This window comes from Mycotypha africana, assembly GCF_025528875.1.
Source record: "Mycotypha africana strain NRRL 2978 chromosome Unknown BDF20scaffold_11, whole genome shotgun sequence".
Lineage (NCBI taxonomy): Eukaryota > Fungi > Mucoromycota > Mucoromycetes > Mucorales > Mycotyphaceae > Mycotypha > Mycotypha africana.
The window spans coordinates 1-24,994 of record NW_026515735.1 but is presented as its reverse complement, the minus strand read 5'-3'; the positions used below and the strand labels follow the sequence as shown (position 1 = coordinate 24,994).

The 24,994-nt window shown below is 40.9% G+C and overlaps 11 protein-coding genes across 11 annotated transcripts; 3 read left to right on the top strand and 8 right to left on the bottom strand.

Moving 5' to 3' along the window:
• Nucleotides 1-408: 408 nt before the first annotated feature.
• BDF20DRAFT_838850 (uncharacterized protein) lies at nt 409-2,656 on the bottom strand (the record flags this gene model as incomplete). The annotated part of the gene is made up of 7 exons (XM_053079213.1): nt 409-783; nt 847-1,276; nt 1,332-1,475; nt 1,540-1,649; nt 1,716-1,890; nt 1,944-2,092; nt 2,150-2,656. 7 exons carry the CDS (start codon nt 2,654-2,656, stop codon nt 409-411), a joined length of 1,890 nt encoding a protein of 629 aa, XP_052932075.1.
• A 2,078-nt stretch (nt 2,657-4,734) lies between these two features.
• Nucleotides 4,735-5,127, bottom strand: BDF20DRAFT_891735 (uncharacterized protein; the record flags this gene model as incomplete). Its single annotated transcript, XM_053082269.1, has 2 exons — nt 4,735-5,004; nt 5,032-5,127. The coding sequence occupies 2 exons, from the start codon at nt 5,125-5,127 to the stop codon at nt 4,735-4,737; spliced, it is 366 nt and encodes a 121-aa protein (XP_052932074.1).
• Nucleotides 5,128-5,347: 220 nt separating this feature from the next.
• On the bottom strand, nt 5,348-6,549 carry BDF20DRAFT_891731 (P-loop containing nucleoside triphosphate hydrolase protein). Its single transcript, XM_053082268.1, has 4 exons — nt 6,356-6,549; nt 6,261-6,285; nt 6,134-6,202; nt 5,348-6,075 (listed from the first exon to the last, which is right to left on the bottom strand). Exons 1-4 carry the CDS (start codon nt 6,388-6,390, stop codon nt 5,431-5,433), a joined length of 774 nt encoding a protein of 257 aa, XP_052932073.1. The 5' UTR covers nt 6,391-6,549; the 3' UTR covers nt 5,348-5,430.
• BDF20DRAFT_891724 (major facilitator superfamily domain-containing protein) lies at nt 6,550-8,465 on the bottom strand. The gene is made up of 2 exons (XM_053082267.1): nt 8,046-8,465; nt 6,550-7,968 (listed from the first exon to the last, which is right to left on the bottom strand). Exons 1-2 carry the CDS (start codon nt 8,383-8,385, stop codon nt 6,659-6,661), a joined length of 1,650 nt encoding a protein of 549 aa, XP_052932072.1. The 5' UTR covers nt 8,386-8,465; the 3' UTR covers nt 6,550-6,658.
• Nucleotides 8,466-8,953: 488 nt separating this feature from the next.
• On the bottom strand, nt 8,954-10,863 carry BDF20DRAFT_891723 (camp-dependent protein kinase 8). Its single transcript, XM_053082266.1, has 4 exons — nt 10,694-10,863; nt 9,794-10,625; nt 9,133-9,703; nt 8,954-9,061 (listed from the first exon to the last, which is right to left on the bottom strand). The coding sequence occupies exons 1-3, from the start codon at nt 10,791-10,793 to the stop codon at nt 9,340-9,342; spliced, it is 1,296 nt and encodes a 431-aa protein (XP_052932071.1). The 5' UTR covers nt 10,794-10,863; the 3' UTR covers nt 8,954-9,061; nt 9,133-9,339.
• An 871-nt stretch (nt 10,864-11,734) lies between these two features.
• Nucleotides 11,735-12,543, bottom strand: BDF20DRAFT_826904 (uncharacterized protein; the record flags this gene model as incomplete). Its single annotated transcript, XM_053078118.1, has 2 exons — nt 11,735-12,158; nt 12,239-12,543. The coding sequence occupies 2 exons, from the start codon at nt 12,541-12,543 to the stop codon at nt 11,735-11,737; spliced, it is 729 nt and encodes a 242-aa protein (XP_052932070.1).
• A 113-nt stretch (nt 12,544-12,656) lies between these two features.
• Nucleotides 12,657-14,510, bottom strand: BDF20DRAFT_891713 (ankyrin repeat-containing domain protein). The gene is made up of 2 exons (XM_053082265.1): nt 13,662-14,510; nt 12,657-13,576 (listed from the first exon to the last, which is right to left on the bottom strand). Exons 1-2 carry the CDS (start codon nt 14,297-14,299, stop codon nt 12,769-12,771), a joined length of 1,446 nt encoding a protein of 481 aa, XP_052932069.1. The 5' UTR covers nt 14,300-14,510; the 3' UTR covers nt 12,657-12,768.
• Nucleotides 14,376-15,035, top strand: BDF20DRAFT_891711 (uncharacterized protein). Its single transcript, XM_053082264.1, has one exon. It carries the CDS (start codon nt 14,624-14,626, stop codon nt 14,813-14,815), a length of 192 nt encoding a protein of 63 aa, XP_052932068.1. The 5' UTR covers nt 14,376-14,623; the 3' UTR covers nt 14,816-15,035.
• A 284-nt stretch (nt 15,036-15,319) lies between these two features.
• On the top strand, nt 15,320-16,396 carry BDF20DRAFT_128790 (uncharacterized protein). The gene is made up of 3 exons (XM_053074744.1): nt 15,320-15,939; nt 16,030-16,203; nt 16,272-16,396. Exons 1-2 carry the CDS (start codon nt 15,474-15,476, stop codon nt 16,053-16,055), a joined length of 492 nt encoding a protein of 163 aa, XP_052932067.1. The 5' UTR covers nt 15,320-15,473; the 3' UTR covers nt 16,056-16,203; nt 16,272-16,396.
• Nucleotides 16,397-17,837: 1,441 nt separating this feature from the next.
• BDF20DRAFT_826695 (Alpha/Beta hydrolase protein) lies at nt 17,838-19,867 on the bottom strand (the record flags this gene model as incomplete). The annotated part of the gene is made up of 7 exons (XM_053078094.1): nt 17,838-18,078; nt 18,145-18,237; nt 18,326-18,783; nt 18,901-19,134; nt 19,221-19,308; nt 19,437-19,588; nt 19,658-19,867. 7 exons carry the CDS (start codon nt 19,865-19,867, stop codon nt 17,838-17,840), a joined length of 1,476 nt encoding a protein of 491 aa, XP_052932066.1.
• Nucleotides 19,868-22,659: 2,792 nt separating this feature from the next.
• Nucleotides 22,660-24,379, top strand: BDF20DRAFT_990731 (uncharacterized protein; the record flags this gene model as incomplete). The annotated part of the gene is made up of 5 exons (XM_053085326.1): nt 22,660-22,703; nt 22,767-22,852; nt 22,928-23,032; nt 23,482-23,554; nt 23,875-24,379. Coding segments are annotated over exons 2-5 (684 nt in total). The 5' UTR covers nt 22,660-22,703; nt 22,767-22,851.
• Nucleotides 24,380-24,994: the final 615 nt, after the last annotated feature.

The window sequence follows — 24,994 nt, the reverse complement described above, 5'->3', positions numbered from 1 at the left end:
AATTGCTCTACTTCTCGCCTTGATAACTACCCCCACTTACCTTACGAGTCGACTATATACCTTACCTTGTCATGACACAACGACGCAATTTACTTGGACAGTATCAAGTTAATCAATGTAAACATTTGTAGCTAAGTAAATCATTATTTTTTGGTACTTACCTTTACTTGACAATTTGCAGGGGTAATAAGTGTGATTTCATAAAGAAAGAAGAAAGAAAACAAAAACAAATTTTTACAAAGTAGAGACTATTTATAGCCGACAGACATTTTTTATCTTAGAGTGGAAATGATCTTGTAAATTTCATTAACGGTGATAAAAGAATGTCTTCGATGATCAATGGATCAGTGAATCCCTTGAAATCTGATCAATTTGATATTTCGCTATGAAAAATGCAGTATGATATTGTCACTCTTCATCTGGGCGATGGGTGTCTACTCTTGATTCCATGACGAAAACGTTTCTCCACGCGCCATCTTGATAGACCCATCCAAACTGGTCAGCGTTCGTATCACTTGCATCTGAGACTTGGTCATCCTCCACATCTTCAACGGAATGCGCATCACTATCATCTTTGTCGAAACCAAACAAGTTGACAGGCAATTTGGCATCAGCAGCCACATCACGAGGAGGGGAGTAATACGTTGGGCGCATCCAAGCATCACGTTTCTTACCCTGCAAAAGGGAGCGATTGCGACTAAAAGCAATACCCATGGAGCTTCGTCTGTTCTCCAGCTCTTCCACAGCAGACGTGATTTTCATTGCACACTTTTCAAACTTTGCCTAAAAAAAAAATTTAGATACGCGTTTCTTATCAAGACAGAAGCAGTCAAATCAAAGACTTACTGTAAGCAGCAGCAGCACGTCCAAGAAGTCTACAAATGAACCCATGGTTGCAATGTTAGAGGGGAAGCGCAGCTTTGCTTGTGGCACTGCCACATAAAGACCATCAAATGCCAGGTGTGTTGATCCAATTTCCGCCGAAAGACCCCAAATTTGCAGAAACCATGACTCGAGCTTGTTAGCCGTGTGATCATCCAAGACAATATTCATCAATCCATCTAGCACATCCTTTGATTCTCTAATCAATTTGCTCAGGTCATCCACCAACTTGGCTTCCTGGTAAGCCTTGGCAGCCTCGCCAGCGCCAATATCATACTCATGCTCATCAGTGTCATACAGAAAGCGCATATCAATCTTGAACCCAGCAATGGATGAGCGATCATGGTAAACTTCTTGCTTGTTGCTTGTGCTATTATCATTCATGCTTTCTCCACTGAAATATTTTGGTTCAGTACAAATGAAAACTGTCTCTGAATGCATTATACAACCTTTTCATACGAATGATTGAACCATTGATTGCAAACACAGCATCAATAAGAGGAGTCCACACCTTGTTCAGATAATAGTATTCCGTCAAGCGATCAGCGTGCTTCTTCTCAAACATGTTAGGGTTGTGCTCTAAGATGTTCAGGCTATGAGTGCGACAATAAACATTAGCTCCACCTAGGTGTATTCTACAAGACAACCTGTGCTTACCAAATCTCTAAAACAACAAGGTACTTTTTGATATCCTGGTAATTGGGAGCAACTTTCAATCGAGCCAAGTAAATACGAGCTACGTCAAAGTTCTGATCCTTTTGCGACAACTGTCATTGCAGGACGATAAGTGATGATGAGTAACTGGAATTATTTTCAAGAACCCGTTTACTTACGCCAGTGATGATACTCCAAGAAGTAGTAATTCTATCTGGTACCCGTCTTTTGTGCTGAACACCGTACCTCTCCATCATTTGCAACTTCATATCTTCCCATTCTACTGTTGTGAATAATGATTGCTGACCCTCATCAGACTGATCGACCATATCCAAGACAGATGACAATCCAGCACTACAAAAAAATGTCAAATCATATCCTACATAGAATGTCATTGAAGAAAATACCTCATATTCTTCCTTTGATAAGATGAAAGCTTTTCTGACTGCACATAATTTTCGAAGCTGTTCAAGGCATCAAGTTTGATCACGCTTCCCACTGACATCGCTCGTCGTTTGCCTTTTCTGCCTGCTGCATAAAACTCGTCTCGTTCTCTCTATAGATGTTTTAAGTGGTTTTTTTTGCTAAAAAGGGATATGACATAGAAACTTACCTTGTTCAAATGTCTTGTGTTGCTGGTGTTCGTGGCTGTGTCGATCTGCTCATTTGGTGTATCCGTGGTTGAGCTGTGTTCAATCTGCTTGTCTAATTCAGCTGCGTACTTCTTGGATTCCACGATTTGCAAACGCAGTGCGTTGTTGTGTGCTTCAAATCTGGCCTTTGCTTCAATCTGAGCAGTTTCATACTTTCCATAAAATTTGCTTTTCATTTCCTTGGATTTGATGTATTTTAGCACGTCTGTTACATAAGCATGCAATGCTAAATGCTTTCTTCGCTTTGATGAAATGATGTCGAATGCATAACAAATGGTTGTGAAGGCTTTTGCTGCGGTAATGTTTTCGTTTTCGTGTGCTTGAGTAAATGCGCTAGCCAGCTCGTCCACATCACTCCAAACAGTAGCAGACAGACCAGAGAGAAAAGAATCGATCTTCAGACTGCGGCAGGTTTCATTGGTGAAGGCGTAATCAGACTTCAAACCGTGTAGTAATGGCTTTTTCATCTTGTCAGAAAAGTTTAGAGAGAGGACTAAAGTATTTCAAAACGCGAATTTGGCTTCTAATAGTTTGATTGCAAAAAAGAGACTTCACTCCTTCATTGGACAGAAACGGCTACGTCATCCAAATTCTGTTATTATTATCTCAAGCTATTTTTTTTTTCTTTTCTGTTTGTTTCCATGGTCTGCAAAATATAACAACTCTAATGTGATGGCTAATGATTCCTTCCCCGCTCTTATGGTTCTTACTGAATTGTTACAAACTCAAAGGGCTTCGTGGTTATCTCCATCACTCTCTTTTCTCTTACTTGATGTAAAGCATTCCAGTTGATATTGGTCGGTTATCGTACTGCTCATTAGTACCGCATGTCTTTGTTCTCATAGCATTGACGTTTGAGCTATAGTTCTTTGACGCCAACCTGGTTTGTAGTGTGATTCCACCTAAGCATCTCTCAGTGGATGTTATTAACTGGCGGTCGCTTTTTTATAAAGCGTAAAGTTTGGTGAATCGCGCTTTGCATGTCTGCTTTGATATACAGCCATTCCAGTTGACATTGGTCGGTTATCGTACTGCTCATTAGTACCGCATGTCTTTGTTCTCATAGCATTGACGTTTGAGCTATAGTTCTTTGACGCCAACCTGGTTTGTAATGTGATACCACCTAAGCATCTCTCAGTGGATGTTACTAACTGGCGGTCGCTTTTTTATAAAGCGTAAAGTTTGGTGAATCACAGCCTGTAAAAAACAAAGCAAATTATCCTTCAAGAAATATTTTGTTCTATACAGGAAGTACTCTTCTTTATTCATCATTCCATTGCGTTACTGACCTCTTTTGAGTAAGCAACTTAGGTCATTGTTCACATTTGTTCTCCTCATGTCGCGCATCAAAGCCAACAGGTCCTCATATTTGGTAGTGTCAAGAAGATTCTGTAAGCGTTATTTCTGGAATGCAAAAGGTGCAAATGTAATTGAAGAGATCTCGATTGTGCATGATGCGAAATATTACCCCTACCACTATTTCTGTGAGAAGCTAATGGTGAACAAGAATGCTTTTTCAAATAGTAAAACACAATAAAATTGAAGGCTTCTCGTCATACTTTAAAATAATATCGCTCGACTTGCTCATTTACTAGTGAATCGTTGAAAGCTATTATGATGTAAACATGGAGCGGTTTAAGTATTTTGGGCAATTGAACGACATGGCATTGGTTGACAATTAGTTTCTGTAAATACTTCAAATACGAGCAGACAGCATAATGCCTGTCATTTGTTTATCAAACCCAATTTAGAAGTGTGGCAAGCAAATCGAAATAGGGATACAAATTGGCAAATTTCACATAAGGCAATAGTACGTAGACCAGAAGGCTGATACGCTTTCATTCGGTATAATATATATCGATTTCCAAGGGACATCACTGACAAAAGCATCAAGCCATAATGTGTATTGACTTGTCATAAGACAATCTTTTACAGGGCCTTGTCTACAATGAATCTTCCAGAGTACGTTAGAAGTCCAACACACTTTTAAGTTTTATACGATCAGCAGGGGTACATTATGATCGCTGAGGCCACCTCTTCATCTGCAAGGAAGGAGTGTTTACTCTGCTGTAATCCAGGAAGTTTCAACCATGAATCAGGTGGGTGTAGCTGAGACGCAGCGGATCTCCATAATGCCATGAGTCTGGCGACCATCAAGGAATTTGATATAGGAGGAATCGCTTTGTTTTTTATTGCTTTAATGATGAGGTTGCGAAATGATTGGGAGCTAACTCTTTCTTTCTCTTTTGCTACTACATTATTTTTTCAAATCTGTACAAATTCATCTGAGAAGAGCAGCTAGTTTTCTACCAGACAACACATGAGCATGAATTGTGAGCACTATCTTCTAAAGCAAATTGATCAAAAATAGTTATTTCATTTGGATGGCCATGCAGACCCGCCATCCATTTTCTATCCATTCCCTTTTTTGCTGTGATCTTTTCCAAGCAGTTGCGTTCAACCGAATGGAAATGAGCTCTCTTTAAACTGATCTTGCATTCTTTCGAAGCAAAATTGTATAGTGCTGTTTTTTGATATCTCGAGGTCAATGAACTCGGCTGTCAGGCCATTCATCATCTGATCCAACACTAATGCAGGCTCTTCGTCGATGAAGTCGACCAAATGTGGTTTTATGACGATCATCCATAATTGCTGGCCTACCGACTGGTCTTCCACTACCCCTCTTTTCTTGCAGTATACGTTTGAGGATCTCCGCTGATCGTTCGCTATCCATCTTTTGTGCTGTACATGGAGTGATATGAAGTTTCAGGGCTGCTTCTCTAGCACTCATGCCTTGCAAGCAGTTGCTCCTTCTCTATTTCCTTTTAACTTTTGTAGATACGATGGTCATGTTGTTCTCTAGCTTGACATCTCCTCTGTCTTCTTTCTTTTCATTGTTTTTCTCGGCCTTTTCAGGTGGTTTGAGCTTCTGGTACATCACAAAAAATTTGTCACCGTTTCAATGGGATACATCTCTTCATCTACTTCCATTTCCCACGACTGCAACAGCCATGCCTTTGTCGTTAAAAATGGTTTCCCTGGCCGTCTTCATGTACAAAATCATTCATATTCAAAATAAATGTAAAAAGTAAAGAAGCCCTCAAATACGACAATGTTAAACCCTTTTAAGCGCCAAGCTTTTTACAGATATGTGCGCCAAGTTTTGTCTCAAATGTGTGCCATTTTATTTCTCAAATGCGCGCCAATCATTTGTGAAAATAGTGTATCTCATCTCCACACTTTATATAGGCTCTACCCCCATCCATTGCTTTATTATGTCTAAAGAGTGGGCTACAATATCTTTAATGGATTCAATATCCGTATTGAATCGATACAAATCGTTTTTGTCTAGCAGCGAATCCGACGGACGCACGCTCATGGAAACACCATAGGCTTTTTTTTCTTGCTCTGTCAATAAATGATGTTGCCATTGAATAAACTGTGGCCAGACCACTTGATCAAAGTAATCAGGAGGATCCACCCAATAGCCTTGCAAGGTCACATACCCTTGTCTACTCTCACGTCTTTTCTTCAACACTTCTTTAGAGGCCATAGTAAAGAACTTGATGTCTAAATTAGAGGATACGTTTGGATCGCAGAAAAGTAAAAAGCCTTCCACAATGATAAATAAGGTAGAGTGGTTCCATTCTGTCAACGATGCACGGGTAGACAGCTGCTCGAGATCATCTGATGAAAGAGTGTCTGATCCATCGTGATTGTTTTGCATTGTTTTTGGTTTTTCGGCTTGGGCTTTTTTCGTAAAGTAACCGACAGGGTCGAGTCTGGCTTGCATAATGTCTTGATTCAACTTGTCAAAGTCAAGGGCCTGAGGAGAGTCCCAGTTGGCTAGACCTGTCACTTCATCCACAGGAATTTGGTCATCTGGCTAAAGAAGAGCAATGAAACATTCGGCATAACGATGGAGAAAAAGAGAGTGTTTTTACCTTGAAGAAATCGTCTTGATGAATGACTCTAGTCTGAGGTAGTAATGTCTGTAAGGCCAAGGCTAACGTCTTGAATGATGATGAGTATCTAAAGAAAAAAAACTTGTCCTCTATCAAGTCCACCTACTGTTTTACCAGAACAGGATGGGCCACTTTTTTCATGGAATGTGTCAATGTTGGATTCACTTTCATGTCATCCATTATCAAAAACATTCTGTTTACCTTATCCCAATGGTGATGACTCTTGGTTTCGACATGGAGTTGAATGAGACCAATATTCAAAAGCACCATGTTTGTTTATGAAAAAGAAAATTCAAGGTCCTCCGTCCATCTAAATTTGGAAATACCATAGAAGGGGGGCTTTCCCGATGCCCCCGATGTCTGTTGAAAATCCCAAAATTGAAATTCAATGACACACACCCTCATTAGAAATTATATTTTATTTACATAAAAAAGAAGAAGATACAAAGCAAAGTTCTATACAAATATACAAGGAGGACAAAGGGGGTTGGGGATATATTCTTTTTAATGCTTCTTTTGGAAACTAGCGACGATATCTTCAATGGCTCTGTTTTTAGTTTCAGGCAAAAAGAAAAAGGTAAAGAGAAAGGCCATGAAACAAATGACGGCGAAAATCAAAAAGGACCAGCCTTGAATAGCCGCAAAGATGACAGGAAAGACTTGACCGATCAAAAAATTCATAGCCCAGTTCATCGCCGTAGCGACGGCACCGACAGAAGAAGACGCATAAATGGGCGAGAGTTCAGAAGTAATCATCCAGGGAACAGGACCGATACCAATAGCGAAACTAGCCACATAGATAAAGACAGAAGCGACGAGCAGGTTCGAGCTGTTGCACTTGTAACCCACGACGAGCAAGACAGAAAAGATACACGTGCCTGCTTCTGCCATGAGGAGCAAAGGACGACGACCCATACGATCAATGAAGAGCATGGCCACAATGGACATGCCGAAATTAACGACGGTGGTGTAGATGGCCATGTACTGTGCATTTTGCTTATCCACGGCTTGTTCGAAAATGGTGGTCGAGTAATACATGACCGCATTCATACCGGACAGCTGTTGAATCATGTGATGGACGAGGACAATGATGCTGATCTTGCGAATCACAGGGTCTCTAAAGATCTCGATAATGCTCATGGGAGGACGTTGTTGATCCTCTCCATTCGCTTCCACATCGTCATTGTATTCTTTGGGGGCAGCGGCAGCCGCTGTTTCGAAACCTTCATCGTCCGCCACGCGGCCATGGCTTGCGACGGCCATGCTTTGCATGTTTTTGTCCAGGGCGTGTTCCTGAAGGAGGCGGATGCCTCTTTGGCGACCAAACTGACCGACGACGATGTCCAAAAACTCTTCCGACACATCGGCGTGCGCGCCACGCAGCTTCTGAAGACTTTCCATGGCATCGGACATGCGATGCACAGAAATCAAGTAACGCGGCGATTCGACACAGGTACCCATCATAAACACTTGGAAAATAGCAGGAATAGCGACAATGGCATAGTTGAGACGCCACAGAGGGACGTTGGCGGTGGGGAGACCGATGATGGAAGACAACAAGATGCCTGTCACGACAAAAAACTGGTTCAGGAAACCGACCAGACCTCTACCTCTGCGCGTCGAGATTTCACCGAGATAGGTAGGGATGACGAGCGAACCAAGACCACAGGAAAGACCGCAGAGGATACGACCGATGATGAACATGGCGGTATGGACAGCACAGCCAATGAGGATAGCGCCAAGAATGAAACCCGCATTGTTGACGATGATGGTGAGACGACGACCTAATCTTGTTTGAATCGAACCACCGACAGCTAAATACAAAAGGGTCATTAGTATCATGGGATCCCTCCCAAAGGGATATCGTTCCTCTCGCTTGCACTCTGCTTACCACTGCCGATCAGACCACCGACACAAAAAGAAGCCACAGCAAATCCCCATAGGGATGTACTCATAGGTAAACAATCGGGAAATGCAGGATTTTTTGTATGCGCACTTCCAGTAGGACAATTGTGAGTGACATCACCGGGCACATTGGGAGAACCAATCGTCCAACCGTTCGAAAAAGCGCCTATACCGGCAATCACACCACAATACACCATGTATTTGGGTAAATTTAGCTCTCTTGAATCCATAATGATGGAGCAGCAGATGTAATTAAAAAGTAAACAAAATAGAAAGAAATAGTGTGCAAATAAGAAAAAGAAAAAAACCAAGAAGCATTGTCTCATTTCATTTTATAATGCATTGTTTTCTTCTCGTTTGATTCAAAATCATGGTAACCGATTTTTGGTTGGTGAAAAAAAGTTAGCACCAAAAAAAAAAAAAAAAAAAAAAAAGAAAGAGAAAAAAAGAAGCTAAAGGGTGCCTATCCCCGCCCCGTCTCTTTTCCTTTCTTTATTTTCAAAAAGGGATCAATTTATCATTGACCTTATTTTTCCATAGAGTGACGTGGAGATAATTTGAGTGTTTTCTGAAGCATGTGGATGGTTTGTTGGTCAAGTTTTTACTTTTAATACACCCTAATCGCTATGGCAACGAAAGCTAAATGCAAGACGCTTTTTTTTTTTTAATTTGTCAATGACTTTACCTTTTTGTTTAGCACCCCATTTTCTGGATCTGAAAAAAAAGTACTCCACAAAACTAGACTAATTTAGGTACATTCCCTCTTTTCCGAAAACTTTAAAATTCCTATTTGATCCAAAAAAAACAATTTTACCTTAAAAAGTCATCCAGCGATGATGTCAGTGGTATGATGCAAGACACTTGGAATCTTGGAAGATGGCAGGCAGGATAGGGTTTCTTTTTTTTTTTTTTTTTTTTTTCTTTCTATGAAAATAAAATAGAAAAGCGGACATCATGGAGATATCTGCTAGAGTGGATCAACAAAAATAATTGAGTGCTACGGTAAGAGAATGGGATGAGGCGGAACCCTGTTGTCCTATGCAGGGTAGCACAGCTAATTGTTTGTTTTTTAGTGTAAAAAATAAATTCCAGTGTTCTGATTGGGCCCAAAACTGTATCGAAAAAAGTACCTTCATTATCATGGTGTATGAAAAAAAAAAAACAACCGCATGCCATTGATAATTCATTTGTGTTTATGAGTGACAGAAATAAATAGATTATATACAAAAAAAAAACAACAACCGCAGTCTACACTATTTACAAGGGGGGCGCCATCTTTTTCAGAAATCGGTAAAGTATTTTCGATACGGATCAGGTTCAGGTTGACCATAAGGCATACGCTCTTCTTCATAGGTATCAAAATGGCTTGCATCGCCTTCATCTTGTACCGTAGGCACAAAAGGCGCTGTGACTTGTCGACGTTTCAACTTGCCTACGTCAATGCTACATTGCTGAAACCAAGGATGCCGTATCACGTCGAGAGGACCCTCTTTTAAATTACCATAACGGTTACTGAGATCCGGTGTCAGCAGGTGGTTTAACAGATCGATGACAGTCGGACGAAAGGTCGATGGATAATTCGGCTCACATGCCACAATCTTTTCATAGAGTTTAAATTGATTCTCATCATAGAACGGTGCAACACTGGAAAGAAACGGGGGAGGGAAGAATGACGTTAGCTTAGATACAACGAGATGCTTGGGCTTGGCACTCTGGTTTTTTTCAATGGTTTACCCTGCTAGCATTTCGTAAATAAGGACACCCAAGGCCCAATAATCAACGGCCTTTCCATAGCCTTTGGATTGGATAATTTCGGGTGCAAGATAATCCGGTGTGCCACACAATGTCCACGTAATGTCGGGTACTAACTTGGCGAATCCAAAATCCGTCAATTTGACATGTCCTTGAGCATCCAGGAGTATATTTTCGGGCTTGAGATCACGATACACAATGTCTTGCGAATGAAGATAGTCGATCGCCCATGTCACTTCAGCGGCATAAAACGCAGCTTCTTCTTCTTTTAATTGGCCACGTTGTCGCATGTACGAAAACAGCTCTCCTCCCTGTACATATTCCAACACCATGTAGAGACGAGCATCGTCTTGAAACGTGCCGTACAACTGCACCACATAAGGACTGTGAAGTCGGGCCAGTATGCTGCGTTCATTGCGTGTGTGTTCTACTTGTTTTGTACGGACAATGTCTATTTTTCGGAGTACTTTGATGGCACAATAACCACTGTGGTTGGCGTTGGAGCGTGCTAAATGGACACGGCCAAAAGATCCTGTGCCGAGGGTTCTGATCAATGTAAAACAGCTCAAGCTGAGTTCTGCTAAAGACCGTCGTTTTTTGAAAGACCTTGCTTCTTTATCTTTGGATGCATCGTCTGGGATGGGTAATAGGCTCGGTGTGTTGGATAGATCGACATGGGTGGAAGGTTCAGATGGCATAGACGATAAGGAAGAGGAAAAAGAAGCAGGTGTAGTTGGACTCGCTTCTTTTGTCAAGAAGGAGCCTAAAGGTGTGTGTGGAGGTGAATGAGGTAGTGAATCACACGTCAGCTGTTCTTCAAGGATAACAGTCAAATGAGTGAACGGATCATGTTTTCACTGCTTTTAAGAGGGGACCACTTACGGAATCGTATCAAAGTCTCTTTGGCCTTGTCTTGTTCCTCCTCTCGACTTTTCTTATCTTTATCTTGATAAGACGAGTTATTGATCCACTTCAAGTCCATACTTTTTTGCTTTATATTACCAGATGCATTAGTGGAGTTTGCTGCTGCTGCTGCTGCTGCTGCTGCTGCTACTGGGCTTGTCATTGAATCACCTATATTGTGTGTTCTAGGGGCGACGCTGGTTGTATTCAACATGTGTCAATAGAAAATAGAGAAAAAGAGAGAGAAACAGTGATGAAAAAGGGTTTTTTTCTTTTCAACCAAAGGGTCTAAATTCATGCTGGCGGAATCAAATGAGATTTCCCCCTCCTTCCTCCCTTCCATCACGACCAATCAAACGGAATGTTTATGCAAACTCTTGGAATTCCGCTCCAGTGTGCCTAAATATCGAGATCGTGATCTTGAAGTTTTTTTTTTTTTTCTTTTTCCATTCACGCTGATATGCTTAAAGTGAACATGACAAAAAAAAAAAAAAAAAAAAAAGTCAGCCTAGCCTATTTTTTTGCTTTATCAGCCGTCAATGCGTATTGGTGTGACCAAAAATACATGGTTTCTATTCTGTGCAACCACCAGCGACTTTTTTATTCATTGTGAAAATAAAACATGGATCTTGTAACCAACAGCTCGACTGTAACAATCAACACAAAGCAAGCATTTCTTAACAGAAAGAGGGTCTAGATAGTTCTCGAAAGGGATGACAGACACGAAAGAAAAGAAAGAAGGAAGAGCAGTGCAACCCACTTTTCTGTGCTTATGGAGAAGCGACATGGCAGCATGCATCGTATCCACAAGCAGGCGACAAAGCAAAGGGCCCTCTATGGACAAGACACATTCTACTCTTTCTGTCTGCATTTCAAAAGCGCTCATGTGTCATCCCACTATGCTTGCTTTCGATGGCTTCTTTATAACGCCCCTTTGCCATGAGGAAACGTTTCTTATAGAAAACAACTCTACACTCGAGTGGACTCTCGATTTATTTTTATATACACATGCTATGCTTGTTACCACTTTACTTGTTTGCCTTTGTAATCATAGAATTTACCGTTATCCTTGGTGGTCACGTCGTTTAATACCTTGAGTAAGCCACGAATAGAGTCTTGAGGTTGAACCGGTGCCTTGTCACCTCCCATGTCGGTTGCTACCCAACCTGGATGCGCTAAAAACACAACGACATTGTCCTCTTTGAGTTGGTTGGCCACGGCCTTGATCATCATATTGAGCGCCGCCTTGGAGGTAGCGTAGGCGACCATGCTATCCGATCCCTGTTCCTCACGATGCTCCATGGAACCCGCGATAGAGGAAACGTTCAGGATCTTTTTGAGATGGTCTTTGCCCCGTTTTTGAAGCAGAGGAAGGAAAAATTTGATATTGCGCGCCACGGAAACGACATTGGTATCCAACACATCGATAAACTCATCTCTTTCACTACAAGAGAGAAAAAAAAAGCGGTGGTGAGACATTCTGTGGGATGGGGGGGGGCTACAAGAAAGGCTATCCTTCGTTACGTGTCAGTGGCCGTTTTCTTGGGTCCAGCTTTGCCTGCATTGTTGATCAATATATCAATGCCTTCATGTGCCTTTTGAGATACTTCTTCTACCGCCTTTTGAATGGACGCATCTTCACTGATATCCAGTACCAACGGATGCACCTTGTCGCACTTTTGAGCAAGCTCTTGTAATTCTTTCGATTGGTCGGGGTGACGAGCACCTGCAAACACGACATTACCGGCGGCGGAAAGTTGCTTGACAAATTCTAAACCAAGACCGCGAGAAGCGCCAGTGATCACAATCGTCTTGTTTTGTAAACTCATATTTTTAAATATCGATGAAAAGGGGGGGGGAAATAAATGAGGCATTCACAAAGAGGAGAGTGGGATAATTTATAGGTTTGAATGAAAAAAAAAAAAAAAAAAAAAAAAAAAAAAAAGGTTCAACACACATTTTTTTTTGTTTTATTACGTAATTTCCATGTCAAACGGATGCAATTTGCTATTAGGGTCACATCAGCTGATTTTAGCTTATGAAGTAGTATGAGATCAATAACCAAACAAGCCGTTTTTCGACAATGCTGATTCCAGATGAACAGGCACGGTCTTTTCCAACTCTTCTTCTCTCTTCTTTTCCATCTTCTTCGCCGTCAAGGCGCCAAGCTTTTTATAATACTCTACTAATCGCTTATGATTACCTGCTTTGGCTAAATCCAAAGGCGTGCAACCACTTATCAGTTTGTGATTCTGTCGTGTCACCGGTGTATACGCATTGAAATCACAACCACATCGTTCAATCAACCATGACGCCACTTCCCAATGCCCATGACGAGAAGCCCAATGCAGACAACTTTCACCTCGTTCATCTAACTGATCCACTGACAACACGGGACAGTTTTGCACAAGCCCTCTCACTAAATCGACATGACCTCCTCCTGCTGCATAATGCAACACACTGGCTCCCATGCCATCCACTTGCGCATGGTAAGAAGGCGGTGTCAACGACACAATGTATTCCACCACCGCCGTATGTCCGTGTTCCGCCGCTACTTGTAACGCCGTCTGTTGACGTCCACCGCCACCACGCGCTAATCGGAGGTCGCATCCTGCCTCCACGAGTGCCTGCAGTCCTGGAAGCCAGCCGTTACGCGACGCCAAGTACCCCGGTGTCGCTTTTTCGTCTTCAATGGAAAGCGTGAGCGCGTTGGGATTCGCGCCATGTTGCAGAAGGAGCTCCAGACCGGTCATTGATTTCAGTACCACCATCGTGTGAAGCATGCCATACCCGTATTTCACACATTGAAAACTCGCAGATTGCTTGGCTGTATTCGGTGATCCGCCACGACGTAAAAAGTTGCTATCAAAGGCACATGGGGTGGGAGAGTTAGCCCCCGAGGAGGAGCTGCGTATGATTTAAAATTATGTTTATTCTTTCAACTCACCTTATCATCTTTTCTGTATTTGTATCTTGCGTATTGCTGCTCTCTCGTGAAATCGTTTCCCAAAACGCATCCGACCCTCCAAACGATAAAGGATCGACTTTACTTTGTTGAATCACAGATGGATGAGCATATCCTATTGGGCTGGTGACATGTAGGGTGGTGGGGGTGGTTGTTTTGCTATGGCTAGCCCCTCCTGTGGAAGAAGAAGAGGGTGGGGTGTTGTCATGGTGCATCCTCTTGCTTTTCGTCTCATACAGACTTCCACCTCCTCCTCCGACAGCAGCAGGGGAAGAAGAAGAGGAAGCAGTGCTTGTGGGTAAAGGTGGGCCAGATGGACTGGCGTGAGAGGCTGTGCTGCTAGGATGTTGCCATGATCCTTTTCTTCCTTGTTGTGAATGAGAATAATGCGATAAAGAAGCATGATATTGCGTTTTTTCATCAAACACATTCTGTCCTGCATTGGAATGCAATGAGGCGGCGGAGGAGGCACCACTGCTGATCGTACTGGCTAAAGTAGCGGCTGTAGCATTTGAATTTTGACGTAGGCGAAAAGGGAGTACGATGCCACCATTGTTTGTCGCAACCGCAGTAGATGGGGTAAGAGGCATGGGATCACCACCCAAAGACGATGGTGACATGTTGCTATGAGGGTAATGAGAGGGTGGCCCATGAGTAGAATGACTGAAGAGGGTGCCAGAAGCATTAGAAGAAGTGGTGGAGGAGGACGAGGACCGTGAAAGATGTTGTTGTTGTTTATTATGATTATTATTAAGATGATGATGATGATGATGATGATTACTTTTTTCTGGTAAGGAAGGCAAGGGTGGCAAAGGAGGATGCGAAAAAGACATCTGTTGTTGTTGTTGTTGCTGTGGTGGATGACTGGTGGCATGTTCAAAAGGTAATGGGCTACTGCTGGGTAACGCCATAGAAGGTGCTTGCCTTAGAGAAGCGGCTGGATAATGTTCATGCGTCGTGGAACAGGTCGAAGAAGTGTGGTTGGATTCCAAAGAGGGACTACGAGGTCTCCCTGTCAATGCTTTTTCGTATTTCTTTTTGAAAAATTGCATTTCTCGAACGGCTTTTTCATATCTTTTTTGATAACTTTCCTCCGTCATTTGCAAGTGTTCCACTTCCTGTTCAAGAATTTCTGATCTCTGCTGAAGAACAGATAAAAGTCGATCATAATCTGTGATAAGTCTCTTGATTTCTTTTCGAATCGCTTGCTTTAATTCTGCATCCATGATATGTTGGGTTAAATCGTAAAGTGTCTCTTTCGGTTCCAATCTCTGCTGTTGTTGTAAGAATTGAGAGGAGCCATTCGAAGCCATGGCCATAGGTGTGGCAGAAGGTGGTGGTGGTGGTGGTGGTGGTGGTGGTGTCATCTTTCGAGTCTACAAGTAGGATGGCAACGTGAACAAAAAAGAACAAAATGTGTTCTCTTGTTCTTGTGTGTGAAAAATCGTTTTTCTTTTTTGCTTTCAAAACAAGACCTTCTCTCTCTCTCTCTAACAGCCAGGAAAAAAAAAGTGAAAAAGAAAGAAAAGAAGAGAGGTACAAGGAACACAAAAAGTGAAAAGAACAGTTTTTCCTGATTTGATCATGATCCCTTTTTTTTTTTTTTTTTTTTATTTCATCTGCATTCAGCAAATCATAATAAAAAAAAAAAAAAAAAAGAAAAGGTGAAGTGTACACCTTTTTGTTTCTCTTGGTTTTTACATAGACACTGCTTGCTTGATGGATACTCTTCTCTTTTTGCTCGTCTACTCAAGTGATGATCACTCGCTTACTTGCTATTTCTAACGGTGGTTCATGCTGTATTTCTCAACACCTCTTTCTAAGGGGAGGGCAATCATGTCGATGATATTGTTCTATCTGTACAGTAACGTTTCCTCCTATCCCTTCTCTACAAGATCATTGGGACGAGGGGCTCAACCTATTGGCTCCTATAGAAGTGCCTATCTCTCTACCTATCTATCTATCTATCTATCTATATTTATCTATATGCATTTACATCTGTGTTATATAAAAGTCTTACAGCAGGAAAAAGGGTCCTTCTTTCATTTCCAACTCCTCCCACATAAAACAAAAAAGAAAAAAAAAGATACTACTTGTGCATTTCTACGTGTCTTTCTTTTTTGTCTATTCTATCGTTTACATCCCACCGAGATAAAGGTCCCTTTTTTCAAAAAAATGAGGAAATGCTGCTCGAGTCCACTTGCTTTTCCTAGTAAACGAGATCCCTCCAAACATCGAATTTCAGACTTGCTGTCTTACTGTAACGTTAAACGAAAGAAAAACTTTAATTGACCACAGTCGAATTAAAAAAAAAAAAGGGCCCCTGTTTCCCCTTGTTTTCCTTATCAAGTAAAATTCATGGAAAGCTCGCATTGACCCATTTTTCAAAAAAAGAAAAAAAAAAAAAAAACAGTTGACCACCGTCGTGATCATGGGGCCACCCAAAAGAGATGAGCGTCTGCTCGGGTGGACGCCTATTCTTCACATGGCTGCTCTAATGCGCGCTCAAGACGGGTACGGAAGGGTAACTACAGAAGACACGTACGACAAAGCTTTCTTTTTTCCATTTTTAATTTTCTCGTTCTTCTGTAGCAAAACGGTAGCGCTGAAAAAGATCCTAATGAAGAACTGCAAAGGAAGTGCATCCGTTCATCTTTATTATTGCGCGCAACATTGTTCAGCTACTTTGGCACATTTTTTTAACTTGTGGACGGTCTGGATCAGTTCAAAAGAGAGATGGCGTGAAACAATGGCATCCCATGGTTAAAAAAAAAAAGAAACGTCCCAAGTTTCATTCTGTCTCCATGACGACCGTCGACGCAATCTATCAACGACTTCTATCAACACGTAATAGCTTTATCCTTTCTCTCTTTGATCAAGCGCTTCCCATCTTTGTCGGATGCCATTGAGCCACCGATAAAGTCAATCGAGCTTTGTCGAGACTTGTTTTTGCAACAAGGATGCCCTGGCAGAGAATGACACTCCATCACTAGCCGGATAGGAAGCGAGATGACCTTGGAAAAAGGGCATAGCTACAAACAAAAAAAAAAAAAAAAAAAAAAAAAAAGCTGCCCCTCATGGAAAGAGCTTGGTATCCATAAAGCTGAATGTGTATAAGGGGGGGGGGCAAAGTGCTTATGACGAAGAAAGCCATCAGAGATAGCCAACAGCGTAGGGTGTCACTCTTTATTCTACTCGTCATGAGTGTCATCGAATGACTTGGTAGAGGGTCCATGCCACACGCCTCAGATAACAAGTTGGGTTTCTTCTCTTGTCCCCATTCGATAAAGTGGGCTAGGATAATACCGTTCCCTGATGTAGAGTACGTTTCTTCATCTGAAAAGAAAAAGTCCCATGATGGTACTTTGTAGATTCATGAAAAGCGACCCTTTTTCAAATACCTCTTTTTTTCAGTTTGCCAAGCAGTTATAATACAGTAGAAGCGCGTCGATGTGACTCACCTGAATTCTACCAGTCTCACTGAGCTTTGTTCATTTGCATAGATATAAACAGGAATGGCTGTCAGTAGAACAGCGTGCTACAGCCATTCATTCATGACCAGCTCCCCTTCATACCAAGAGATAGCTATGGATAGGGTCAGTACGATAAACTGTAAAACTTTGTCAATTGTTTCTTATTTGCTCCTTAGACACCCCCCCCCCACTCCCCACTCCCCCACTCCCTTTCTTCCTTTTTTGTGTATCTTGATAGAAGGGCCGAAAACACTTGCCATCCTGTAAATTCATGCTAAACCATGTCTCTTTTCTTTTGAACTTGACAAATGAAAACGGGAGGCGGGTGTTCCTATCAAGATGTTTACTTTTAGTCAATAAGAAATGTAACCTACAAAGGGGTGAAACGGAGATGGTTTTTCATCCATTGCTCTCAAGTGAATTCCTGTAGGACCCTCATTACTCATCCACTTTTAGGTTGGGATGTTTATTCTGTCCAAGGGATAGATGTCGCACATGATGCAATCCTATGCCCATAGCAGACAGCAGAACTGAGACTTTTTTCAATCTTCTCAATGTAATAGCGGTAACGGAGTGAAAGCATACACAACGCTGCATCTCTATTTTTAATGAAGGATACAAATACAGTAGCAAGACTTTTTTTTTAAAAAAAAAAAAAAAAAAAAACGAGGGATACATGATCCTTTTAGTTTACTAATGAGAAGCCATTGAGCCATTTGTTGACAAAGTCTAGAGCATTCTTGGGCTGATCAAACGGTACCATATGTCCAGCATCAAATATCTTCAAGAACGTCAGATTATTGGCTGTTTTTGACTCGCCGGCTTGCGTAGCGGTAAAATCACTGTACCAGCTCTCAAAAGGAGCTTGATTGTACTCTTCTTTACCAGACCACTCCATTTCCAAAGTCCAGGCCAAATTACCCATCCTACAAAAAAAAAAATGAGTTTTTCCCGCTTTTTTGTTTCTTTTCGTAAAGCAAGCATCCTATTACCAGTTACAGATCCAATCCATATCACCGACATAAATCAATACACGTACGCCGGATGCCAACGTCAATGCAATATCTTGGGTGTAATCATGAGCACTGTCACCGATTGAAATCGAATGATATCGAGAGATGAGTGATAGCACGCTTGAAGAAAAAAAAAAAAAACTGGGTTTCATCCACTTACTTGTCACCTGCTTGGAAAAATCGGTAACCTACTGCGTCACTACAGCTTTCGTATTGAACAATGCTCTTATCGACACCCAAATTCTCCTTGACCTCTTGTAAATTGGCATACTGCTCAATCAAAGCAATTTGATCGTAACACAGTCCACTGGTACCCTCACAGGCTCGACGTATGTCGTAAGGATTCAATCCCGTCGCATCAAATGCCCCTGTTTGAGATTGTTCGCAAAACATATCCGCAGGCACGCATGTGGAAGGACTGGGATTGCGGTAGCAAGTATCCATCAGCGATTGACAGCGTGGATACGTATTGTTCATAGCAGCACACACCGTTTGGTTCAAGAACGGTCTGTACTCACTGCTGGGCTTGTCCGAAATGTCTTTGTTGGTGCAGCCGTACGCGGCATATTCGCGGAATTGAATTTGTGGGTTGGTCCATCCATTCCCAATCATAACAGACTCGTAGTGGAGGCGGATACGAGAAGCGTCCGTGGAGATGGCCTTGTCAGTCGCATTGACCGCATCGAGAGCATGATTCGTCTCCTCTTCCTGATCCACTCTGTTTTGTTCCTTCACTAATCCATGTGCATCAGTACCCTTCTCCTCTATCTCTTGGTTTCTTTTAATGATTTCTGCTGAAATAGCAGGTAAATAATGACCGGCATAAGACTCGCCTGCCAAATGGAAAGGACTCGTAGCGTATTTCGTATATTCTGAAAAGAAGAGCTGTAAAAATGCGTAGACATCACGTGCGGACTCACTCGTATCACGGATCTTGGAATCGCCGTAACTATAGCCTACATTCACTGGCTTTTTTTCCATAGGGGCTCAGTCCATTTTCATTGCGTCTGTGCGTTTGCAGTCATCGTCATGGATGCAAATAAAATTAAAATTACCTGATCTAAAAAGATGACATTGGCAGCCGTATTCCAGCTATAAGGATTTCGTATAGTACCATTACCAAATTCATTCACTTGACAGGGACTATCATTATAACAGCCGAGTGATAAAATAAGTGTGTCCATCTTAATATACGGTACGACGTGTGTGCAGATGCCACCTCTCTTTTTTTTTCTTTTTTTTTTCTGGCTGATCACTGTGCTCGCTCTTACCCCAACTCCATCCATAAACCCATCATCGATGAACAGCCAGGACCACCATTGAGCCATAGAACAGTAGGGTCATTTTCTGGATCCGTTCTTGATTCAAAGAAATAGAAAAAGAAATGATCATTCGTGTCATGTTTATCAATGTAGCCCGAGTACTACAGTTATATTTTATAGAGTGAATAAAGAACGTGTTCTTTATCAATGAATACAGCAGTCTACTTTACTTGTACACCTTCTTCACATGATTGAGGCTGTTTTATTCTGACAGAGTATCCTTCTACGTTTTGATTCTGCAAGATATGATACCCTTGTGCTTTGTAGACAGCATGTTGCAACGCAATTTGATCTTTTGTCAGCGCAAAGGCGGTAGAAAGAAAGAGGCTCGAGGCTAAAACAGCCAGGCTATTCAACTGTTTCAACTTGAATGAAACCATTTTAAGAGAAGAAAGAAAAAAAATAACAGAAAAAGGAACAATCTAAAAGTGGAGAGAAAAAAGTACCTGATATATAATCTCAGCTTGTCCCTCCCACTCTAGCTGTCCAACGTGATCCCCTATGGCAACGGTTTTACTTTAATGAACGGCAAAACACTGAGCAGATCAAACATCATGGAAGGAGAAACGGCACGCGACAATTGTAACTGTCATCCCTAGTCACTACTTTATCATCCATAGGAAACGAATGGAATACACCCCCCATCGCCGGTTTTTTAGCAACCTTGTGGAAGGCGAGAAAAGATGGCTCGTTTTTTTTACATACCTTTATCCATAGCTCCAATGAAAAGCTTAAAAATAGAGACAATGCAGGTACACTTGCAAACGTTGGTAACCAGCAAGAACATTTCGTGGGTCATGTAGAAAGCAATAGCTGTCATTTTATTGTTAACAGTAGTCAAGGTTTTAAATGAGTCTGGTTGCATTTTTAAACATCTTTGTCAAGGTAGGCATCATGCATTGGGCGCTGCTGCACCGCACCGATAGCGTTCCCGGAAAAAAATGGAATGTCAGTTTGGCAGCAACTCACTACAACTCTTTCATAGCATATTCAAACTTGAAAAAGACATCATCTGAACAAACCTTAACAGAGATAATAGGTGGCACTGGCATTGCCTCTCTTGATATTAACCAAACAGTTCAAGTCGCAAGCAATAACCTAATGAAAGGAACAAGATTTAAAGACGAACGGACAAAAATTGGGCAAAATTTACATTCAAAAATTAAAAAAAAAAACCTCCACAATGATATCAACAACTGTTCATTCACCAACTGTTGTGCACGTCGGAAACAAACCCATAGTAAATGGGCTATACGCACAGAGACGTCCAAGGCCATAGGAACGTTCAACTTGTCAAAGGACGTTCAATGTATCCATCTATAGCGGAAAGCCGGGGGGGGGCATTTTTTACTTGGCTGCACTCGGCATAACGCCCGGAAAACTTGGAACACACATTTTATAATGGCAGAAGCGAAAACAAGAAAACAAAAAAAGAAGCTTTTATCAGTATACACTGTGAGACGTTGTGAGCGGCAGGCTGTTGTGAGCATGTTCAGATGGCTACAGGCTATGGCAAGAGAGTTTGTAAGCTGATGCTGTTGAGAGCCTAAGGCTCTTGTGGTGTTATATCTTGAATAGATCAACCTCCATTCATTTTTATCCACATACTGGGTAATTTCGACATGACGCGTCGAGAAATGACATTCGCATGCAACTGCCCGCAACAGCTTACAACTGCCTAAAAATGCAATATCTCTATAGCTGCTGGGATTCTAATGAAGCAATTGTGTATTAAGAAGGTAAAATTATATAGACCTATACACGATAAAAGGCCATGTAAATGCTTTATCCAATCAAGGTCTGATAAACGTCCTGAACAAGAATTCTTTGTTTTGTCCAACTGGGTTGTTGACGTATTTAATAATGTACTCAAATTTGGTTCTTTTTGCCATGATCAAATAAGCAGGCCAAGAGAAGGCACTGAAAAGTAGACAAAGAGAATAAAGGAAACCTCCACAAATACGACAAGCCATTTCCATCGGATGACAGAGCTGCCCTCATTATGTTCTCAGTGTAATGGTGAGGGCTGTGGCAGAGATGCTAAGGACCCATCGAACAGAGCAGAATGGTGGAGTTGGTGTTATGAACGTACACAGGAGGATAAATGTTTGATTCCATACCTCCTATAATATATAAGCACAAATGAGACACACCTTTAAAGAACTCGTTATTAGGGCCATAGAATACATGTCATCTGTATTTCAGAGACAAGCCGGCATATATAATGCTGCATTCCTACTGGTTGAGAAATTAAGGAACGAGGACCTTTTTCATTTTTAAAGACAAAACATTCAGTTTGCCGTGAACGCTCCCCTTTTTTAGTTTCAGTGTATAGTAAAGGACTGGAAGAGACTCATTTCATCTTGCAGTTTATATCAATTTATAAGTCGCGTTTACTAAACATGTAACAACCACAAATATCACAGCACTATGCCTCCGTTTATGGCTGCGTTTATGGCTGCGCGGGAATTCAAAAAAAAAAGATGGTCGATTTTATGCCTGCGTTTATGCCTGCGTTTATGATTGTGCCAAATTTGCAGATTTCGACAAAAACTTCATAACGTGTATAACTGAACGCAATGTTGCTTTGCCAGGGCAGTAGTCTTTCAGCATTTGATAAAAAATACACTCTTAGGAATGTAAGCTGTATGCAGGTATGAAAAGGATTTACATGCTTTCAATACATCCTGCAGTACATACTGTGATGTCTTTAATAATTACCAAGGCAAATAATAGTTCACCTAAAATGCGTATAGTTGGCTTTATAATGATGGAAATCAAACGATTATGTGTTAATATTCAAATAATAAAGTATCACTATTAGTATTGGAGGGTACAGGACTATAATTAAACAGGCTTTACTTTTTCTTTTATTGTAAGCCCAACGCAAATAGAGAGAGTCATCCTTTACAATTGAAGACACACTCTGAGTGTCATGACACCTGCTACGCCATTAAAGAGATTTTATCTCTCATATATATTATATATACGCCACATCCGTAAAGTATTACATCCCTAGTGTTTTTATCTGTTTCCTATCTTTTCTACATCTGGTCTAATGAACCTTTATAATAATTACCAAAGCGCAACCAGAAAGGCGCTCTCTCAAATCCCTGCGCAGGCATAAAGCCAACCATCTTTTTTTTTAAATTCCCGCGCAGGCATAAACGCAGCCATAAACGCAGCCATAAACGCAGCCATAAACGCAGCCATAAAGCCAACCATCTTTTTTTTAAATTCCCGCGCAGCCATAAACGCAGCCATAAACGCAGCCATAAACGCGCATTGATGAATGCTTTAAAAATTCTCGTTCACCACTATTTACAACTTTGATAACAGCGTAAAAAAGCACTAGACATTGACAAGTAAAGACAATCTTACCAACATTTTGAATTATGAAAATATGTCAATAGCTACCTGTTTCTCTTTTAACATAATAGTGCCTGATATTGAGTACTACACAATAGTATATGCTTGCCATCTTTGTGAAGGTTCAGAATTTTCTAATGCTCGAAACTTGAGAGACCACTATGAAAATGTCGAAGGTATGTCAGAAGCTGAAGTGCTCATAGCTGAAATATAATTTCACTATAACAATCCTTGTACACCAGGCAAAAATCTTCCATCAGCAAAGTGTAGAAATTATAATACACCAACGCAAGTATAATATAACGCCATATAAATATATTAGAGTCAGCAAAGAGCGGGTTTTACTTCTTGTTCCTTTCTGTCTAATATTCCATTCTGTAGCAAAAAATATATTTCTATGTCTGCTGCAAGAAAGAGAGTAGGTCTAAAATTGAGTGATTTATTATTGTTATTTTGTTTAATACTCTATCTGTTCAAAGCAAAATGTAAAAAAAAAATTATGGTTGCCCTAGCTGCTCTGCTCATTATGATACCACCAGTGAGCTCGGGAATCATCTAGAGAAGATGCATAGTACGTATTGTGGCGAAACTTTTTGATTTATTTTTTACTAATCGCTTTTGTTAGCCCCCATGGCAAGACCAGAAGTAGACACAAGCTTTAAAACTCTTAAGAGCGAAAAAAAATGGACTCTCTTGTGGTATTTCCATACCTCCGATAATATATAAAGACGAATTAGACACACCTTCAAGCATTTGACTCGTTATTATGATCATAGAATCATATTAACACTTAGTACACGTCACCTTGTACTCTAGAGACATACGTATACATAATGCTGCATTCCTACTGGTTGAGAATTTCAGGAACGAGTATTTAGCTCTTTTTTTTTTTTATTTCTCTTCTTTTCTTTTCTTCCTTTTGTTGTCAAATATAAACATCCAGTTCGCCATGAACGCTTCCCTCTCTGATTTTCAGTGTATAATAAAAGGACTAAAGGAGACTCATTTCACCTTACAGTTTATATCAAAGTTATAAGTCGCGTTCACTGAACATAAAACAACTACAAATATCACATCTCTCAACTGGGACAGTGGTAGAAAATCAATTATATGAATTTGGCAAGCTTCAAATTGAAGAGCATCCTTCTCAGTCTTTAATCTTTGATGTCAACGATTCTGAACTGTATAACAAACATGGAATATTTACGAGTGGTGAGATTGAGGAGATAATGTCTAATTGTGACAACGTACCATTGCAACTGCCTGACAATTTTAAACAATATTTAAACAAATTCAACTACAAATCAACAGTAGACATAAGAAAAACATTGAATGAAAAAGAAAGTTGGGGAAGACAACTACGATCAAGACGAGCATATGTATGGGTTGTTGAATCCAATCCATACATATGCTTTTACAAGAGTACGAACTTGATAATTTCGCAAGTGAACACTCTGAAAACTGGTATAATATACACTTGTGGTGTAATATTGACAGATGCTTTGGAAAAGGGCTGGAGATGATAAGGTAAGCACATTTTTATGCATTTCTATTAAAACTTTTGTATTGAGTTGTCAAGCGTTTTTAGAGATGAGGGGGCATCATTGGCATCTGCAGTAAGGAAAAAACCCCAAAAGGACTTTGGGAGACGTGTACAATACAGTTCGAAAAGATATGGGACGGCGGTTTGATTTCCTTATAAGAGAAAAGCATCCAAAAAGCACCAAGCGTTTAGAGTATGGAGCGGCGGAAAAACTACGACCTAAACAGCAACAAAATGAAAATTGAAAGAAATGCGAAACTGCTGAGAGTTTTAAAAGACATTGCTTGGTATGCTTTTGCACAAAAAGCAAAGAGATGCTAGTCATTTATGTGCGCTTGTTGTTGTACATTCCGGTAAAATAAGAAGTTGCTCTATCTATTGTTTATGATATACTGATTTATGCACTATGTTCTCAAATCAAAGGTCTGTGTATGCAAATTATTTCAGCCGATCGACCCAATGGATATGTCACTAAAGTGAACGAAGAAAAATTTTTACAAATATCAACGGATGTTGGGAGTTTCGCTGAGAAGGTTCTCCCCATCCTCGTGCAAGAAGTAAATATGGCCTGCCTTCTCAATCATGAATATCTTCA

Coding starts and splice junctions, on each gene's coding strand:
- BDF20DRAFT_891724 (XM_053082267.1), bottom strand. CDS start 8,385: ATGAGACAATGCTTCTTGGTTTTTTTCTTTTTCTTATTTGCACACTAT. Junction 7,969..8,045: donor CGGTGGTCTGATCGGCAGTG/GTAAGCAGAGTG, acceptor TTTTGTATTTAG/CTGTCGGTGGTTCGATTCAA.
- BDF20DRAFT_128790 (XM_053074744.1), top strand. CDS start 15,474: ATGCTGTATTTCTCAACACCTCTTTCTAAGGGGAGGGCAATCATGTCG. Junction 15,940..16,029: donor TTCAGACTTGCTGTCTTACT/GTAACGTTAAAC, acceptor TTCCTTATCAAG/TAAAATTCATGGAAAGCTCG.
- BDF20DRAFT_891711 (XM_053082264.1), top strand. CDS start 14,624: ATGTTCATGCGTCGTGGAACAGGTCGAAGAAGTGTGGTTGGATTCCAA.
- BDF20DRAFT_891731 (XM_053082268.1), bottom strand. CDS start 6,390: ATGTCGAAACCAAGAGTCATCACCATTGGGATAAG. Junction 6,203..6,260: donor CATCCTGTTCTGGTAAAACA/GTAGGTGGACTT, acceptor TCATCATTCAAG/ACGTTAGCCTTGGCCTTACA. Junction 6,076..6,133: donor ATCAAGACGATTTCTTCAAG/GTAAAAACACTC, acceptor GCTCTTCTTTAG/CCAGATGACCAAATTCCTGT.
- BDF20DRAFT_891723 (XM_053082266.1), bottom strand. CDS start 10,793: ATGGACTTGAAGTGGATCAATAACTCGTCTTATCAAGATAAAGATAAG. Junction 10,626..10,693: donor AGAGACTTTGATACGATTCC/GTAAGTGGTCCC, acceptor TTATCCTTGAAG/AACAGCTGACGTGTGATTCA. Junction 9,704..9,793: donor ATTTACGAAATGCTAGCAGG/GTAAACCATTGA, acceptor GTTTCTTTCCAG/TGTTGCACCGTTCTATGATG.
- BDF20DRAFT_891713 (XM_053082265.1), bottom strand. CDS start 14,299: ATGTCACCATCGTCTTTGGGTGGTGATCCCATGCCTCTTACCCCATCT. Junction 13,577..13,661: donor AATACAGAAAAGATGATAAG/GTGAGTTGAAAG, acceptor TGCCTTTGATAG/CAACTTTTTACGTCGTGGCG.